General features: G+C 40.5%; 1 protein-coding gene across 1 annotated transcript in view; it reads left to right on the forward strand.

Moving 5' to 3' along the window:
- The window catches only part of Btbd16 (BTB domain containing 16), a 67,312-nt gene that overhangs the window by 41,992 nt on the left and 7,374 nt on the right, over window positions 1-17,946 (forward strand). Inside the window, exons 11-13 of the mRNA XM_003479626.2 lie at window positions 14,030-14,121; window positions 15,865-15,947; window positions 17,676-17,753. Coding sequence (XP_003479674.1) covers window positions 14,030-14,121; window positions 15,865-15,947; window positions 17,676-17,753 — 253 coding nt within the window. The remainder of the gene's footprint in view (window positions 1-14,029; window positions 14,122-15,864; window positions 15,948-17,675; window positions 17,754-17,946) is intronic.

Genomic DNA, 17,946 nt, shown 5'->3' on the forward strand with positions numbered 1-17,946 from the left:
TGTGTTAAGTAATAGACACCATATAAAATACTCCTTTTGTTCAGGAAAATTACCATACTACATGGACCTTACAAATTTCGGTTTTTAATGTTCTTAAATCATAACAGTTCATTCTCATTTATATTTCACTATAAAATCCTGAGTTTTCTGGGAAAAAAATCAATCCATTCAAATGTGCAAAGGTTGCATGGCATTTTTCCAGTATCTTATAATCCCTAAACTTATAAAATCTAAAATTAATATGCTTCAATTTATAAGTGAAAAGTGACAGTAGAATCACTATAAAAGTACTTTATATGCAATACCTTGTTTATGTGCATAATCTTTAGGAGTTGACTTTATTATTCCCATGTTACAGATGCAAAAGGTGACAATGACTTGAACCCAGATCTGTCAAAGCCCAAGATGCTTTGCTGCCCATTCTTAGAGCAGCAGAGTATGCTGTTTCCCTCTCTGGTGTCTAGGCCAGCAGTTCACTGGTAGCTCCCCAGGAATGAAAGATCCTGAGACTGTCTTTAGATTCAGTGCTGTTTTTAGTTAAGCACTTCTAAAATTACTCAGGGGAAATTTTCTTTCTGTTCCTCTGTTGTCTTCGGCCAGTGAGTGTTTTCTGTCCGTCCAATCAAAAGTGTCCTCTTAGCAAGGTCTGTTATGGCTGCCTGGGGCAGGGGTAAATAATCATAGGGCAAAGGTAATTGTTAGGTTCTATTTTTTTTTATCTTGTCTATGTTAGTTACTCTTAACCACTGTGACAAAATATTTGAGATTATAAACTTTTACTTTGGTTCACAGTTTCAGAAGTGTCAGTGCATGGTTTGTTGCATGTATTATATTCAGGCCTATATTGGGGTAGAACATCATGGTGTGACAGCATGAAAGAGTGAAGTGGCTCACCTCGTGATGGTGAGAAAGCAAAGAGAGGAAGGACTTCCAATCAAAGGCACTCCCCCAGTGACTAGCTTTCTTCCATTAGCCCTACCTCTTCAAACTTCCACCACTTCCCAGTAGCGGTACAAGACAGGAGCCAAGCCTTTGTCACATGGGCCCTCTGCGGGCACTTTAAACCCAAACTCTAACACTTCTGTCAAAACTTTGTTAAATAATGCTTACCTCATCCAAGCTGGCTGACAAATACAGTGACTCTGAAGCCACGGACAGTCCCAGATGGCTCTCAGAGAGTCCTCCCTATGCAGAAAGCCACTGGTAGCTTTCTGTTCCCAGCATGGGCAGGAATAGGGATCTCCAAGCACAATGAGGCATGTACAAGAAAATAAAGACACGCTGTTTCTTTTGCACATGTGAATTTAACAGATGAATATGTCTTCACATATTAATCAGTGGATTGACCTGTTAAAGCCAAGTTTCATTTATACTGTTTTGAAGCATTTGATCCATTCCTGGAACATCTTGGCACCATGTTAACCAAAAATCCTGTTTTTTCTGTCTTGTTATTTGAGGAAAGTTGTATTCAGAGCCAGAATTACATGTAGTGTGCTTAGCTTGTGCATAATTTGCTTTGAACCCAAGTGTTTGAGCTCTTCCTCCCCCCTCTTTAATAGCCCATAAGACAATCTTTCCAATGAGTCATGCACACCAGGGGGACTTGCTGCTTGGCTGTAGGTCAGCTCTTGTCCTGAAAGCTCTCAGAACCAGGAGATAGGAAATGAACTACTATAGGGTGCTTCATAAGTGTTATGCTTTTGATGTAACAGAAACATGTGGGAAGGAGAGAGCTGAGGTGTGTGGGTCTCTCCACCAAAGCCGGGCTCTGTAAGTCCTTCAGTATGTCCCTCAGGGCTCCTCCTCAGAGCTTAATGAACATGGGCATTATTCCTCTTCAGAATTTTCCATGTTCATCCTGAATCTTCATGGACGCAGTTCTGACTCCCAGCCTCAGCCTCACACCTCTGTATCACATTTCCCTAAGCCCCTGATCGTGCATAATTTCTCTTGTAGGGGACCATTTGCTTGTATCCAAGTTTCCTTGCACCTTGGCCTAAGCAATACTAATGATATCTTAGCAAAGACCTGAGTCCTCACAGCTGTATGGGTTTTCCTTGCATCTGGCTCCCTTCTGGGGGTCTCTTCCTCCTTCCTTTCTTCTCTCCCTCTCCCCCTCTGCCATCTACAGTAAGCGTGAGCTGCAATAAAAGAAAAGTTAAAGTCCTTACCTGCAGTCTTCCAGGCCTCCTTGCCTATGACCTCTCAACGTGGAGGACCACATAGCTCATTTTTAGAACTGTGAATGGTTCTACTCTTGTCCTGAATCACTCTTGTGTCCTAGAGCAGCAGCATTTCTAAAGTGACTCCTTATCAGTGGCCTCTACCCGCTAAATGTACTCCTTCACCAAGGAATCATCCCTCACTGTTCCTGCCTACAACACCCCAGCCTACCCTGCCTGCTTTCTCAGAGTGTTCCTGGTGATGGTCTCCTAAAGAGCCTCTGAGACAGCCTGTGATAAAGTCATGTCTTGTCTCCCTAGATGCTTCATAGAACCTTAGAGACAGGATTGATGATCTTTTATCTTACCCCTAACTTCCGGACATCTGCACATAGAATAGTTTATTGAATGCAAGTTTTCATGAACTATTTTTATGTAGCTGTTTTCCTCATAGAAGTGAGTCTTATTATGCTGGTACAAAATTTGGAAGATATGATGTTTGTAGCAACTTGAAGTAATAGGAATGGCAGACAAGTATCCATTTTTACAGATGGGTAGTATGCTTTATGCGCTGGACCAAGGTTTTCTTTGGGGAAGAATGTGTGGTAGGTTAGTGCATCTTCCTGGACATGGGAGTGAGGACTGATGGCCCCATGCTCTGTGTTTTTCCTTCTTCCTGATTGTCTCTAGGGCTTACCAGCCTTAATGTAGGACTTGGAGCTGCTGGTCTAGAGGGGCCAGGAGCTGGCAAGTTCAGGCTCCTGCAGGCACCTGTGTTCCTGGCAGTGGTGGAGGGACCTGTGGGTACTCTCCGTTAGCTTTGGCCAGAAATAGGTCACCCGGACAATGGAGCTGCAAAGTCCAGTGAGGCCTTCAGGAATGGCTAATCAAAGAAGTTTCTTGGGAAGACAATAAATGTGGGAATGAGAAATGAGGAAGGTGACTGGCAGTGTTTAAGCTGCAAAGACTAGAGAAATAATTAAACAGAATTATTGATAAGCCATCTCCGAGGGAGGGGGAAAAGCAGGCAGAGTAGACATTCTGAGACTGCCACATTATAGGGATCTCCAAAGTGGGACTGTCATAATGTGACAACAGCAGGACAAGCCTTAGAAATGACAGCTATCAAGGGCCTGTGAGTCTGCTAGGACCAATGAGGGCTGTACCTTTGGGACTGGCTTGACCAGCCTAGCACCCAAAGAGGCCTGGGAGCAGTAATTGGATAAAATGGCTCCCGTAATCCCATTCTCATCTGTCCCAGCAGAATCCCAAGACAAGCTAGAAGGAAAGAAAGACATATATCCAAGTTTTTTTCTATTCTTATTTTTTTCTTTCATTGATTTTTTTCAATCTTTTGTTCAGTCATTCAAGAAAGATTTATTGACGTGTACTACATGCCTGGGAAACTGGTAGAAAATTTCTCTACTCAGAAGTTTTGGAACATCTTTAGGCTTTTTTTTTAAACCACTCTTTGGTACTCATTATGTACTTATTAGGTAGTCTCAGCTGGCTGTGGATGCAGTGTAACCCAGGCAGGGTTAGAATTTAGAAATCTCCTGCCTCAGCTTCTGAGTTCTGGCGTTACAGGCACATGCCACTCTGCCTGACTTCAAACTTACTTTTGTTCCTGTGTAAATACATCGTTGTAAGAAGGGAACATGCAGGCACATATGTGTATACACAAAGATATATGTACAATGCACAAATAGGCACACACACAAATGCATACACACTTGTACGCACACAAGTGTGTGTGTAGTTCTACCTCTCTGTCTCTCTCTCTCCCTCCCTCCCCCTCTTGGCAACCTACACTCTGTCTTCCTGGCAGCAGTTATTTTTGAAAAACAAATAGGCTGTCCAGAATTAATTTTAACATCTACTTGTAGGGAAAAAATGTAAGCAAAGCTATGCCATCATCCATGGAGAAAAGTCATCATCTTATCCCACTTAGCAGTCTGAAAAGTTGGAAGACTATGAAAATTCATCAATTGGGGAAGAGCAAACAGGCAAATTTTAAGCTTTTAAAAGTATTTTTTATTAAAATATAACATTTGCACAGAAATAATAAAGCAAATGTAAATGAACAGCTGAGTAAATTTCCACAAAAATCAGTGCAGCTGTGTAACTAGCTCTCAAACCAAGGAAAAGGGGACCAGCTCCTCCAAGCTATGTAATCAGTTGCTGTTCACCAACACCAAAAATAATATCCTAATATCTTTTACTATTGATACATATTAGCTATTTTTCAACTTTTTATAAAAATACTATAGTGCTCACTTTTAAAATTTTTTTGCTGAACATTATATATCTGTAAATCAGTCTATGTGCTTATAGATAGCAATTGCTTGTTCATTCTTATAGAATATTTCATTGTATAAATATCTTATTTTCATTAATTGAAAAACATTTCAATGTTATAAAGATGTCAGTTCTTCCCAAACTAATCTAGAGATTTAATGTCTTCTCAATTGAATTATCAGCAAGATTTTATGGGCATGAGAGGTGAAAGACCTCCAAAAGACCAAGAAAGGCCAAGATAATCTCATGGAAAACAAAGTTGTTGGCCTTGCATGATCATATAAAGATTTATAAAGATCAGTAAGAAAGTATGGTGATAAATCAAAGACAGATTATAGGATGACATAAAGGTCCCAGAAATGATCCCCTTATTTATGTGGTGGTCTGATTTCTGACAAAGCTAACATCACACAGCAGTGGGCAAAGTAGAGTCTTCAGTAAATGGTGCTGGATCGATTGTTCACACTTACAGAGGAAAAAAAGACCATAACCATGATCCCCTACCCCACATCTTAGGAAATGCTTCTGGATGCACTATAGATGTAAATGAAAAGTGAAACAATAAAGCTTCTAGAAGAAAACAGGAGAATATCCTTTTGGATGTGTACTGCATAGGCAAAGATTTCTTAAATATTACTAGCTATAAAAGATAAACTTGACTATTTTTAAATTTAAAACTTTAGTTCCACAGAAGATCATGAAGAAAATGAGAATACCAGCCACAAAGCGAAGATATTGCAATTTGTATATCCAGTAAATACTTGCTCCTGGATATAGAAAAAAAAAACAATTACAAATCATTACCAAAAATCTGACCATCCAATTTTTAAAAATGGATAAAGAAATTGAGAAGACATCTCACTAAAAACATTAAATATATAAAGATTTTCTCAACTTCATTAATTGGAAAACATAAATTAAAAGAGAATAAGCAAGTTAGTTCTGCTATTCATACATCAGAGAAGCAAAGGGTTGAAAATACCAAGTCCTAGAAAGGAGGCAGAAAAAAACAAAGTTTTTATGGTTGGACAGTGCTGCTGGTTGGGCACAAATTTAGCAAAACCATTTTTGCAAAAACTGTTTGGTAGTATTTACTACAGTTGGTTCATTTATTCCTTATGACATAAAAACTCTACTGCCAAATTTAGACCCAATAGAAACACATAATTATGTGTATAAAAAGAAATGCACAAGATTATATACACCAGCACTACTACTAGTAGTCATAAAATTCCTTCAACATCAGAATATTTTTCACTATTTTATTTTTTAATGTTCATTATTTCCTTGTGTTTACTTTGAGTATTATTTGATATTATTTTTTTCTAATTTCTTGAGAGGAATAGTATACTTAGATAATTGATTTCTAGATTTGCTTCTTTCTAATGTAGGGTTGTAAATTTCCTTTGTCTATACCCCACAAGTTTTGATATGATATACAACTATATGGTGCATCAAGTGAAAAGTTGGTGAGACCCTATCTGGCATTGGAATGAGGACAGATTGTGGTGGAGAAAGAGAGGAAGCAAAGAACCAGTTGGCAGTATCTGTATCGTGTCATTGTGGAGTTGAAAGAATGGCTCCAAAAGAGCAAATGTGAACACAAGATGATTCATTCATTTATCTGGTCCACTGGCTGGGGAAGGAAATAAGAGCAGATGGGAGAAGCAATCTACTGGAGTTGGAAACCCATGATAACTTATAAAAAGATTGAATCTGTGGCAGGATATTTTATTTTGCATTAGTTAATGTGCAGATAGACCCACCCACTTACTGAGACCTCACAGCTATGATTTTTTTAAATGCCACCTTGCTGAAATCATCTGCTGTGCTTTGATACTTAACTCCTGACTCCCAGAGGAAATGCTTGGGAATATCTTTCTCTGCAGTATAACACAAACACCCATTTTCTGGACTTTTTAGTGTCTTGTACATTTTTATAAGATTTCTCACTTGTTTATTTACAACATTTACTGACAAAGCCAATTTTCTCTTCTTGTGAGCCAGTGGCAGACATAAGGGGCCTGGGAGGAGTAACAGGAAGCCAATTCACCTTTCCTGTGAGCCAGCCAGCTTACAGGCTGGGAGATAAGACTTCTTCTCTGTAACCAACTGGCTGATTTGGAGAAACAGGCTGAGATGATAGCAGCTGAGGTACAAAAAATCTTAATGCTTGTATTGTTTGGTTGACTTTGCAGGCCAAGCCTCAGTGGTCTGAGCACCTATTTAGAAGATAACAATATGCAATATAGCAACTATGGGAATTTCCTTCTGTTTTGTTTTTAAATCCAATATTATTCTCACTGTTTTATTCCATTTTATTGTTTTTGTTTTATTCAATATTCTGTTTTGATTTGTTTTATTCTGTTCTGTTTTGTTGATTTTATCATGTCTGATGGTATGGGCAGCAATTTTGAAGATACAAGAGGCATTATGGTAGCCATTGTTGATTCCCTATTATTGTGTTTTGAAGTCCTGTATCTCTTTCACTGTTTTGTTTTAATTGGCTTTATTCCATTTTATTTTGTTTGGTTTTATTCTCTTTAAAATAAAATTAAAAATACAATACAATACAATAAAACAAAACATACAGTGTGACCATCTCTTCATAAGTATGGCTCCACACTGGCCATTTGCAGAAGAGACTGTCTTATTACCTTTCTATTCCAAGTTCCCAATACAGTATTTAATAGCTATTTGATAAGTATTTTTTTAAGAGAATAAAACCAAACAACATAAAATGGAATAGATTCAATTTTTTTAAAAAAAGTGAATGTGATATAGGACTTCAAAACAAGATAATAGGAAATCAACAATGGTTACTGTAATGTTTTTTGTTATCTTCAACGTAGCTACCTATATCATCAGACATAATAAAATCAAACAAAACAGAACAATGAAAATGATACAAGGCTTCAAAATAAGATAATAGGAAATTAACAGTGGCTACTGCCTTCCCTTTTTAGACCTTTCCTTCCCTTTCACTTTCACACTATCTATTGTGTATTTTGGATCCCACTAACTACTTCAGTTTTTTATACTAGGGATCAATGATGTTCACCCATGTGACTGAACCATTTCACCCATGACATGATCTCAAGTTGCATCCATTTACCTACAAACATTGTGAGTTTATCCTTCTTTATAGCTGGGTAGCTTTCCATTATATAAAAATGCTGTATCTTTCTTACCCATTCTGCAGTTTATGGGCAAGCTATCCTTGCTTTTTTCTGATTCCTTGTAACATGGAGCATTGTTTTCTCTTCTTTAACTTTCAGTCTATGAATTTTCTTTTGAGTTAAATGTGTTTCTTGTATAAAGCATATTGATGAATCCTGTCTCCTGATCCACTCTGCCTGTGTTTCTTTTTATTGGTGAATTGAGGCCATCTACATTAACAGTTATGGCCAACATGCACTGGCTTATCTCTGCTTTGCTATTTTCCTGCTGTTGGCTCTCTAGTTTTCTCTTGCAGTCAATCATTTGCTCCACTTGGTGATCCCCCTCTGTCACTGTTCCTAGAACCGTGGTCATTTTTATCTCTAGAATACCCTTCAGTATTCTTTGTAGGATTAGTTGAACTGTTAGAGAAAAAGAAGCAGATCGCCTATAGAGGAAAATCCATCAGAATCACAACAGACTTCTCAACACAAACCATGAAGTCAAGAAGAGGTTGGAGTATAGTATTTCAAGTCCTGAAAGAAAACAACTTCCAACCCAGATTGATGTACCCTGCAAAACTATCTTTCAAAATTAATGGAGAAACAAGATACTTCCATGAAAAAGAACAACTGTTCACTATGTATTGCAAGAATGATGCTTTGAATTTTCTTCAGTGGTGACTTTTACCCCTTAAGGTTTTTTTGTGTGTTTTGGTTCTGGAGATCAAACTCACAACCTCATGCTTGTCAGGAAGGTGCTTATGCCAGTGAGCTAAACCCTCATCCCTTAAGCATTTCTATTTAACTCTGAAAACCTCTCTACATTGGACGTCACACACATAATACAAGGAGGATCATAGTGACTTTTTGTTTAGCTGTTTGGTTTTGTTTTGGGCTTTTTTTGGTTTGCTTGTTTGTTTGTTTTAGGTTTTTTGAGACAAGGTCTTGCTCTAGTTCAGCCTTGCTTAGAACGCACTGTGTAGTCCAAGGTGGCCTCAAACTGCTGGTGATACTCCTACCTCAGTCTCCCAAATGCTAGGATTACAGGCATACGCCACCATGACCTGTATCTGTTTGGTGTTAATTGGAAGCAAGTATTAAATTTGCAAAGTTCACAGAGCCTTACAAGAAGTGCACAGCCTCAAGCATGATGGTGTGTTTTGCATTCAAGTGGAACTCTGTTTCTGAAGTCTGGGGATGAGTCTTCAGTTTGTATATGACCTTTGTATATGTTCAAACTTAGCAAGAGACTGGGAACTACCTTCTGGATTCTTGTCCTCATGTGTCCTCTTGGTGTCTGGGACAGGGATGGATTTGAGTGACCTCTGGAAGGTTAAAGAATCTAGCACACAATTAAATATACTGGGTCATCATAATTAGAAACAGAAAAGATTATCCTAGCTCCAAAAAACTTTCCTCTGGAGAGTAGGGGAGAATTTCTCTTATGGTTATGCAAGTTGCAGTGAATGGCAGTTTAGAAACTGTAGAAAAAAATGTGATCAGCCCATTCCAGTTCTTAGATTGCTCACTTTGTTAAATCAAAGGAGACTGATGCTGGAGGGTTGCTTAGAGATCAATTGGTATTGGCTTTTCATTTTGAACTTAACTGAGGCACAGAGATGATAAAGGACTTGCTCAGGCTCCTCTGCAATTGGCTGTGGTTCTGGGGTCTCCTGATACATCATTTTACTCTGAGATGTAATTCTGATTCTTGGCATATTTATTAATGACTCAATGGGCCCTTCTCCCCCAGGGTCAGTTCTGGCAATGGGCTTACAGCCTCATTGGAAAGAGGTCATTAAAAGCAGCCAGTGGAGCCAATTCCCATACACTACCAACCCAAGATTCCACAAACTTCTCCAGCTGAGCCTCCTCCTTCCCATTCCCTATTCAGGTCTGAGCCATCCTCTTCAGAGCCATTAATGAAAGGCTCCAGGAAGCTTTACCTGATCGTCCTTGGCCACTGGAAAGGTTCCACCTCTGAGCTTCTCTTATGCAGAGAGAACAAGAATATGGGCCAGATGCATGGGTGTGCACTGGCTTGAAAAATCCAACAGCATCTTCTCCACCCCTTCTCACACACACTGTGCCAAGGGGAACTGCTAGGAGAGGTGCCTGGTCATGCCTTGTATCCCAGGTGTCCTGTGCCAAGTGATTTCTGAAGGGAAATGGCCTGTGTTGTTACATCCCAAGGGTGGGCAGAAGCCATTTGCATTTGAGATTCATGAATGACATTTGCAAACATAGCCTGAGAGTCAACTCTTCATATGACAAGGCTGATCTTTTCACCAGAACATTCATTTTGAAACATCTTATGAGTTTATTAAATTCTTCTCTCTTAAACTTGCTCCACCGAGTTCTGTACTGGGAGGTTGGTATATTTTGGGACAAGAGGACTTCTTTCCTATGTTTTGCATGGCTTGTGTACTGTCTCACTTTGGCTAATATTGCCTCTGCTCCTCTTCATTTTGGTTTTCCAAACCGTAATTTTCCTTGGTCCTAAGTATTATCAGTATTCAAGCATACTCAAGTCCCTGAGTACTATCAGTTTCTAGTCCATACCAATCCTCTAATTCACCTTGCTGTGTCTTTGCCACCCATAATACTGAGAAGCAGCAAATACATTTTCATTGGTGATGTGGAGAAACAGGAGGAATATGAAGAGTCTGGATGTGGGAGGTTTTAAAAGCCCAGCTGTGGTTACCATAAGATAGGTTCCTACAGACTCCTTCAAATTTCCTCTTTGTTTAAGGATCAGAACTACCCTGGAAGTCAAAATGCCATTGGATTAGGCCTCAACAAATGACTAATAGGCCTTGGCCTGACAAATAAACATGGTGAAAACATACAGAACTATATGGGCATAGCAATATCGACATATCTTGTACACCAGGTTTGGCACTACTGGGTTTCCTAGTGGATAAATAGAGATGAAAAGAAAGACTAGAGGGTTCACAGGGATCAAATTATTCATCCAATCAATTCATCCAAAATACTGCAAGCTACGTGCCAGACACTGTAAGAGACACTCAGTGATAACACATAGAATGAACACAAATCTCCACCTGTGGGAGCTTGCATCTAGGAAGCACAGACAGAAAACACATAACCACACCTGCTTACCCGAGTGGATGGAGGCCAGCTCTGACTTGAGAAGACCTGGGCAGCCCTTGCCAGGAGGAGCTGGCATTTGGGAGTTGATAATGTGGTGGTGGCAGTAAGAATTGCTGTTTCATTTACCACATTTTGGAGCCAGAAGAGTCATCTCCAAATTCTTTGATTCCAGAAAGTGTCCAGGTGATCCGCACTGAGTTACATTTTTACAAAAAGTTACATATCTCCTTAAAGTGAATCATTGCCCCAAAATGTGAAATTTTTAAAACTTCATTTTAAAATTTAATATTTCAAATACTGTTCAAAAAAGCTAAATAAATTCATAACCCTAAATCTTTATGAATTGTGGCAAAGTATTACATAAAATTTGCTATTTTAATCATATATTTCAGTGAAATTAAGTATATTCCTATTGTTTAGCATCTTTCTTCAGAACGTTTTCATTATCCCAAACTGAGTTATGAGGCTGAATTATGCCTAATTCACTGGCATAATGTTTTCAGGTTTCATCTATGTTATATTACATTTCTGAATGCCAAAGTATGTGTTTTATGGTTAAAATTTGAAGTGTTTGGGCTAATCGAGCTGTGGACCTTACATTTAGCAAGAAAGGTAAGCAATTCCAGTAGATGATAGGATGCAGGAAGTGAGAAAATCTTGGCAGGAGCATCTCTAAAATTATAGGCTGTACCCTTAGAAGAATGTTGGCTTCAGGCACTGTGTTTCAGGAGGTCTGTGGGGCCCAGATCCAAATTGGGTACCTCAAGAAACTGGATTATCTTCCCTAAAGGAGTTATATTCGGGGGTTTTTCTGTGAACTTGAGACAGAGATGTTTGTGCTTGCAAAAAAAAAAAGAAAAAGCTAAACTGATTGAGGGCTTTCACATAAAGAGCTCTGTAACAAAGAAATACTGCTCATACTTGATTCCACCAATAGCCCATGCAAAAACTCTCGCTCAGCAGCCTGTCTGCTGTCATATTATGTGACATCGGGGGAATACTCTCGCCACTGGGTGGAAAATAGCAATTCCTCTCCGCTTGCTCCACCACCACCACCAACCTCCGTGGAACTGAAGCTGCACCAGATGGGAAGGTGCTACGCTGGACCTGAGGGCCTGCACAGTTGACTCTGCAACTGTGGACCTCTAGGAGCAGGGTGATACCAATTGGTTATAGGAAACTCAGATCCTTGGAGATTTTAGAAAATCAGAGATTGAAGACATCATTATCTTCCTTTGATCTAGTCCATGCCTTGGGTGATTTAGAGGGTGACAAGAATGATAAATGCTGCCAAGGAACAATTCCATGCTCCTGGCCAGCCTGTGTTCAAGTCACTTTGGGGTGAAAGGGCAGTGATAGTACTGACCAGGTACAGAGGACTCCTGGGTTCCTGCAGCTATACCAAGCACTTCACAAGCAATGACATTTTGACTTTGCCCATTTACCCAAGAAGGTACATGCAGTTATTGTCCCAACCTGACAAAGAAGGATTATGAAGCCTAGAGAGAGCAAGTCACCTGCCTGATGGGCAACTGGGCCAGAACCAGTTTGTGGTGTCTCTATCTTCTGCTTGGTTGGACAGTGACCTGACTCTTTCCTCCTCCAGATCAACCATAACAATTTCATCCTTGCCACATCCCTGGGGGTCACAGAGTCCAAATACCTATTTCAACAAAGCTCTTCTGAAATCCTCTGTCCAGAGAGGTCCTTCAGATCTGAGTGTTCTCAAAGGGAGGATCAGAGCCTAGATTCTTCTACTCTCACAGCAGCCTGCCCACTCCAAGCAGAGAAGTGTGTGGTTTCTGGATTGGAGGGAAAACATTACCTTTTCCTGCTCTGGCAGCATCTGATTGTATTTAAGCTGCATTTCCAGATGGTGCTCATACTTAGGGGCAGCTCTGGGCTAGGGAAGCCCTCACCACAGGGCTGGCTCATTCTGCAGAGCACGCAATGAGGCCAGGGTGGACTGTGTCAGCTTGGTCCTTTCTTCCCTCCTTGACACCTGCCACCAATCATAATGCTTCTTCAGATTTCCTAATAAATGGTGAAAGAGGCAGAGAAGGAGTTGGCCTCCAGTAGGCAGAAAGGACATAGCAAGTGCTATTTGGGTCACTAAGGCATCTATATTGATAGAATACTTGCACTGCCTACACTTTGCCCAAATCCAACTTGCCAGAATGATGGAAGACTGATTCCAAGATCAAGAGCCCCACACACCTGCAAGTATAAACCTTCCTCTATGGATGCCCCATCAGTCACCTCCACAGACAGGTTTTAATAAATATTCACCCAGTGGAATCAGAATGCACTCACCTCTATGCTCATCTTTCTCAAAAATCCACAGTACCCCTGACCCAGACACTGGGACCACTGATGTGAAGAGGCTAAAATTCCCAAGCATTCCAAAAGCTCCTAGAAACTAATAGTGCTGGGCGACTTAGCAGTCCTCCACAATAGAGGCAGGACTTAGGGCCAATGCTCATCCGGTCAAGCAGGGACAGGGAGTGATTTGGACTCTTGAATCATGGAAAAATAATCTGAAAGTGCCTTGGCTGGTCTTGCATAGGATCTGCCTCCAGGGAATGACTTTGCATTTCCAGAGGGATCTGGAAAGAGTATTCCCCATTATCCCCATTTGTGAAAATGACCATCTTATGAAGCAAATTATTTCAAAATGAGGAGGCCAGATGTGTGTCTGTACATGCATGTCCTTTTAAGGATAATACAGTCTTCTCCAGTCAGTCCTGACCTTCAGCCTGGGTGGAAATTACGTGAGGATTCGCATCAATACTAACTGCAGCAGAACTGAGAGTGAAGCCAGCCAGGAAACTAGCCACCTCCCCCAGAGTTTCTTTTCCTTAAAATATTATGAGAAAAATTTTGAAGAGCCTGACTTGGCCACTTAATGCAAGGGCAGCACTTGTGAAGGAAGAACCAGATGTGCAGGGTTTAAGCACTGGCTGGTCCAATAATACTGTTGTGTGTGACCCACAGGTAGCTTGTGAGAAAATGTGGATTGAAATCCTTGGTAAATAATGTGTTTCCATTGGTTTACATACTTGGTTGGCACCTCCTATGTGCACAGTGATAGATATGAAGGGAAATAGAACCACATCTCATTACAGTCCTTGGGGTAACTGACTTTGCAAATTTCATCTAAGTTGCCACTCCCCCTGAGATATCCAAGCATCATTATTCTGGATGTGATTCCAGTAGTCTTAAAGACATGGCTTTCAGTGGTCCTAGAAAGGAGTTTTCTAAAGGCTTTCTATTTTCCTTTGTGCCTCTGCTAAGCTTTTCCAAGGACTGTTGCTTTCTGGACCGGGATATAGGACATTGCTGGATTCCACTCTTCCTTTGCTTACGGCTACACAGCATCACCAGTGGTAAGTGCCACCCATGTGACGGTATTATGGCAAAGTGGTTTGGGGTCTACTCCACTCTTCAGCCACTCCCTGGAAGCTCTGTTACAGTCCTAAAGGAATCAGCTGGAATTCAGCTTGTGGCCTGGTATAAGGCTACCTGGGATTCATTCTAGGTCATTTGTTTGGGAGCAAATTAAATTAATTAAGCGCTTTGTTCCTGTCATTCATATTTTTCAAGTTCTTCTCTGGAAAGGAAATAGGGATTTTTCAGTGTTATACATAATACTAATCAAGTTTTTTGGGAATAGTTGGGGAGTATTCTGCCCAAACTTCCTGTTTTTCAATGTGTAGTTCAGCCTGGCTCTTACCTTTACACTGATTTCTGGGCTATATGTAGTGATATAATAACATTCACCCTCTCCTTGGTCTCCAGTATGTTCCCATCAATGATAATGATCCTGTCTCAGTTTCCATTTCATGTCACCTTTTATTGTGCCTGCCTGAAACATTCGGTCCTACTGGAACAAATGTAAAGCAAAGTACAGGACCATGAAAGGAATTTGTTACAATTTATTGGACTCATATTTGGCTGAATTTATGTAGCATAACAGACTTGAACATAATGCTCTCAATTGCCCTTTACTGCATATATTAGAATAATTTCCCGTAAACCAACAGGATGTTTCATGGCATCTATCAGGGACAAATTCTTTGACTGAATACATCTGAAAGCCAAGTTGTTCAACTGATCTGAGACAGGTCTGTGTCCCAGAGCCAGGCTTGTGTTCTCACAGTGGCATATCCTGGCCATGGAGGAAAGCGGCAGAAAGAGAGGGGTGATGTTAGAGAGTTGTTTGGGCAGTTCGAGAGTCCGCCTGTGAGATCTTTGCACCTCAAAGGATATTTGAGAACTTTTTTAGCTATCCAGAATCATTTCTAGCTACCCAGAATAGTAAGTATTGCCAAAACTCAGGAGTGATTGAAGGAACCAGGGAATTTTGTCCAGGTTTCCTATAGACACTTCAATAACACTGATAATCCCATTCCAAACCTCCTTTGTGGGCAGGATTGCAGCCAGGGGGCTGTGAACATCTGAGCAGGGGATCTGTAACTTAAGCACACCTGGTGGATTCCTAGTGACCTGGGAAGGAAGATCTACAGGAAAATGTGGGAGGAACACTACAGACACACAGATTTTAGCTGAACCAAGGCACAGACTAAATATCTTCTTTCCTTTTTCTTTGTAATCATTTTTGGTAATATTGTCAGAAAGGAAGTGTCGTCAAAGTATATGGCTGATTGGTCAAAGTTTAACTTTGAGGACCACTGATGGCTTCTGCTTTAACAAATTTCCCCAGGTACCTTCCAGGGTTTGCTGGGCAGTGCTGTCTCTTTGTAGGACTGTTGGTAGTGTGTTTATTTAAAAATAATTGAAGTTAGACTTAAAGGCATACAAACGCTTTTAAGAAAATGTTGCAGAGGAGTTGAAATTATCCACCAATTTAGAGTGCATTCACACATTCCTTTGGAAGTTTATTTGTGTAAGTTTAAGAGGGAATTAATTTGGAGTAGGAAAGAAATGCGCTCCGCACATAAACACTGCAGTTTTGAGATGTTTCATTCCGTTCTACCCACCAAACCGCAAACCTACGCTTTCTCTTCCCAAGGCTTCTGATGTCTTGCTTTTACCTTCAGCAAGTGAGACTTTTTGAGGTTTTGCTATGAATAAAAGTGTAAACATGTCCCCTTTCTGTTTCTCCCAAGTCAAGGATCTGGAGGAATTAAGGCACATTAACTTCTTCCCTCCGTCCTGGCTCATCCGGGTTACAGCCAACCATTACTATTCGGTGAGTCAACTCTGAAAAGAAACAATTAGCCAAATCTATAGCCTCTCTGACTTTGCTCTTCCTGGAGACAGGGCTCACATTTGATACTTTTGGGCCATTTGAGGTCAGGACCTCTCTGGATCCTCCTTCAGGGGAATCACGGAAGGCTGAACCTGAGGAGAAGAGGGAAGAGGCCCAGCTTTATAATCCAGACGTGAGGGCATCTGCCATGCTAGTCTGGAAAGCTGGATGGGTGAAGGAGCTCCCTTCACACCCCCACCCAACTGAGTCCCTGCCAGACACAAGGTAACACGGAGTTAGGATAGAAAAATTGTACGTTATGGTCACCCCATCTTGATCAAATGTTTACAGTAATTGTGTCAAGTAAAAATATTATGATGTGTCTCCATCCACCTTATTCACCGGATCTGGCACAGTACAACTTCTGGTTCCTTCCCCAACATTGTGACCATAACAGGTCAACGTTTTGAATCAGTTCAGGACATCAAAGCAGCCATGACTGATCATGCAACTAAAGAAACACAAAAAGGAACATCCAGAACTGTGGCAAGAATGATGGGATAAGTGTGTTCAAAAGGAGAGGAACTCTTTTGAAGCAGATTAATGGCAATGTGTCTTTCACTAAATTTTAAATTTTTTAAAAAATCACACTCACGTGGTGCTTCTTTTAAAACATATTAGGGGGAACATATTTTCACACAACTGTTCATTTACTACACTGAGTTATTTTGGTATAGAAGAGTCTTAGCAGTAAAAGTACTGGCACTAAAAGGGGTTTGTATTTTGTTAATACAAATAACATATTAACAAATGTAGGGACCAAATTATTCTTTCCCCAGAAATAAAAGAGCATATCTCATTTGTACATCCTTAGCCATATAGAGCACTTTAATTTCAAGTCACTTTTGTTAACTGATAAAGGAAAAATGGCATCTGATTTTTATCACATATTTGCTTTGTAATAGTAAATATGAATATTTTCCCATGCAGCCTGTCCCCTTTTGTGAATTGTCTATACCAGATGTCATACTGTGTTTCCAGGCATGCATTTTTAGAGATGAAACCAGGCAGTGTTTGAGTTCTGAAGAAACATGAGTCACTAGTTAAAATTCAACAAGTCCAACAAATACCTATTGTAATGTGCAAACCACTGGTCCAAGCCCAGAACTTCCTGCACATTCAACAGTGACTCCATGGAGCTGTGATTCTCTGGGCCATAAAGCAGAGCTATGCCACAACAGAGCAGCAGAAGGGACAGCCTTGAGGCTGATGGCCCAGGCAGTTCTCCAGTCCCTCTTCTGTCCTTCTGACTCTGCCTGGCTCCTTCCTTTCGCTCCTGCTGCCAACGCCAACCTCCCCCCATCCACTCCCTCTGCTCCCAGCCTTCACTGTGAAGCTGCCATGTGGGGCCTTACTTGTTCTTGACTTTAGGACCGCAGTCCTTTTCTGCCTCATGATTGAATGTACTGTATTTCCCTAGTGGGACTTTTCAGGGATCTTTCTTTCTCTACCCTCTACATGTCCAGGAAGCATTGTGCATGATAGCTGGCACATTTTAGGTTTTCAATAAATGCTTGTTGATCAAATAAACAACTGAATGTAGGGTATGGAGAGCAAACCTTCCTCCAATACTGTCGGGTGGGATTCAGGGCAAACTCTGGGAGATGACAAGAGGGGCTCTTTTCTATGCCTTGGGTTATTGGTAAGCTATGTGCATTTTTCTTTTAGCTGGAGAATGGTGGTGACATGGTCTACCTAAAAGATCTCTCCACCCAGGCTGTCAGATTTGGGCTGCTCTTTAACAAGGTACTGAAAATAACTCAAACAAAGGGAAAAATCTCTTTCTCCCATTTCTCTGGTGCCTGATTAAGAATGCGTATAAGGCAGCCCATGATCAATTTTCACTTGTGAAATTTAAATAACATCTAATGTGTATACCCCAAATTTTCCCACCAACTATTCTAGTTTTCCCAGGATGAAGCAGTTTTCCTGGGATTCA

The sequence above is a fragment of the Cavia porcellus genome, unplaced genomic scaffold (genome assembly GCF_034190915.1).
Source record: "Cavia porcellus strain 051 isolate PalLab524CR breed Dunkin Hartley unplaced genomic scaffold, mCavPor4.1 scaffold_2, whole genome shotgun sequence".
Taxonomy (NCBI): domain Eukaryota; kingdom Metazoa; phylum Chordata; class Mammalia; order Rodentia; family Caviidae; genus Cavia; species Cavia porcellus.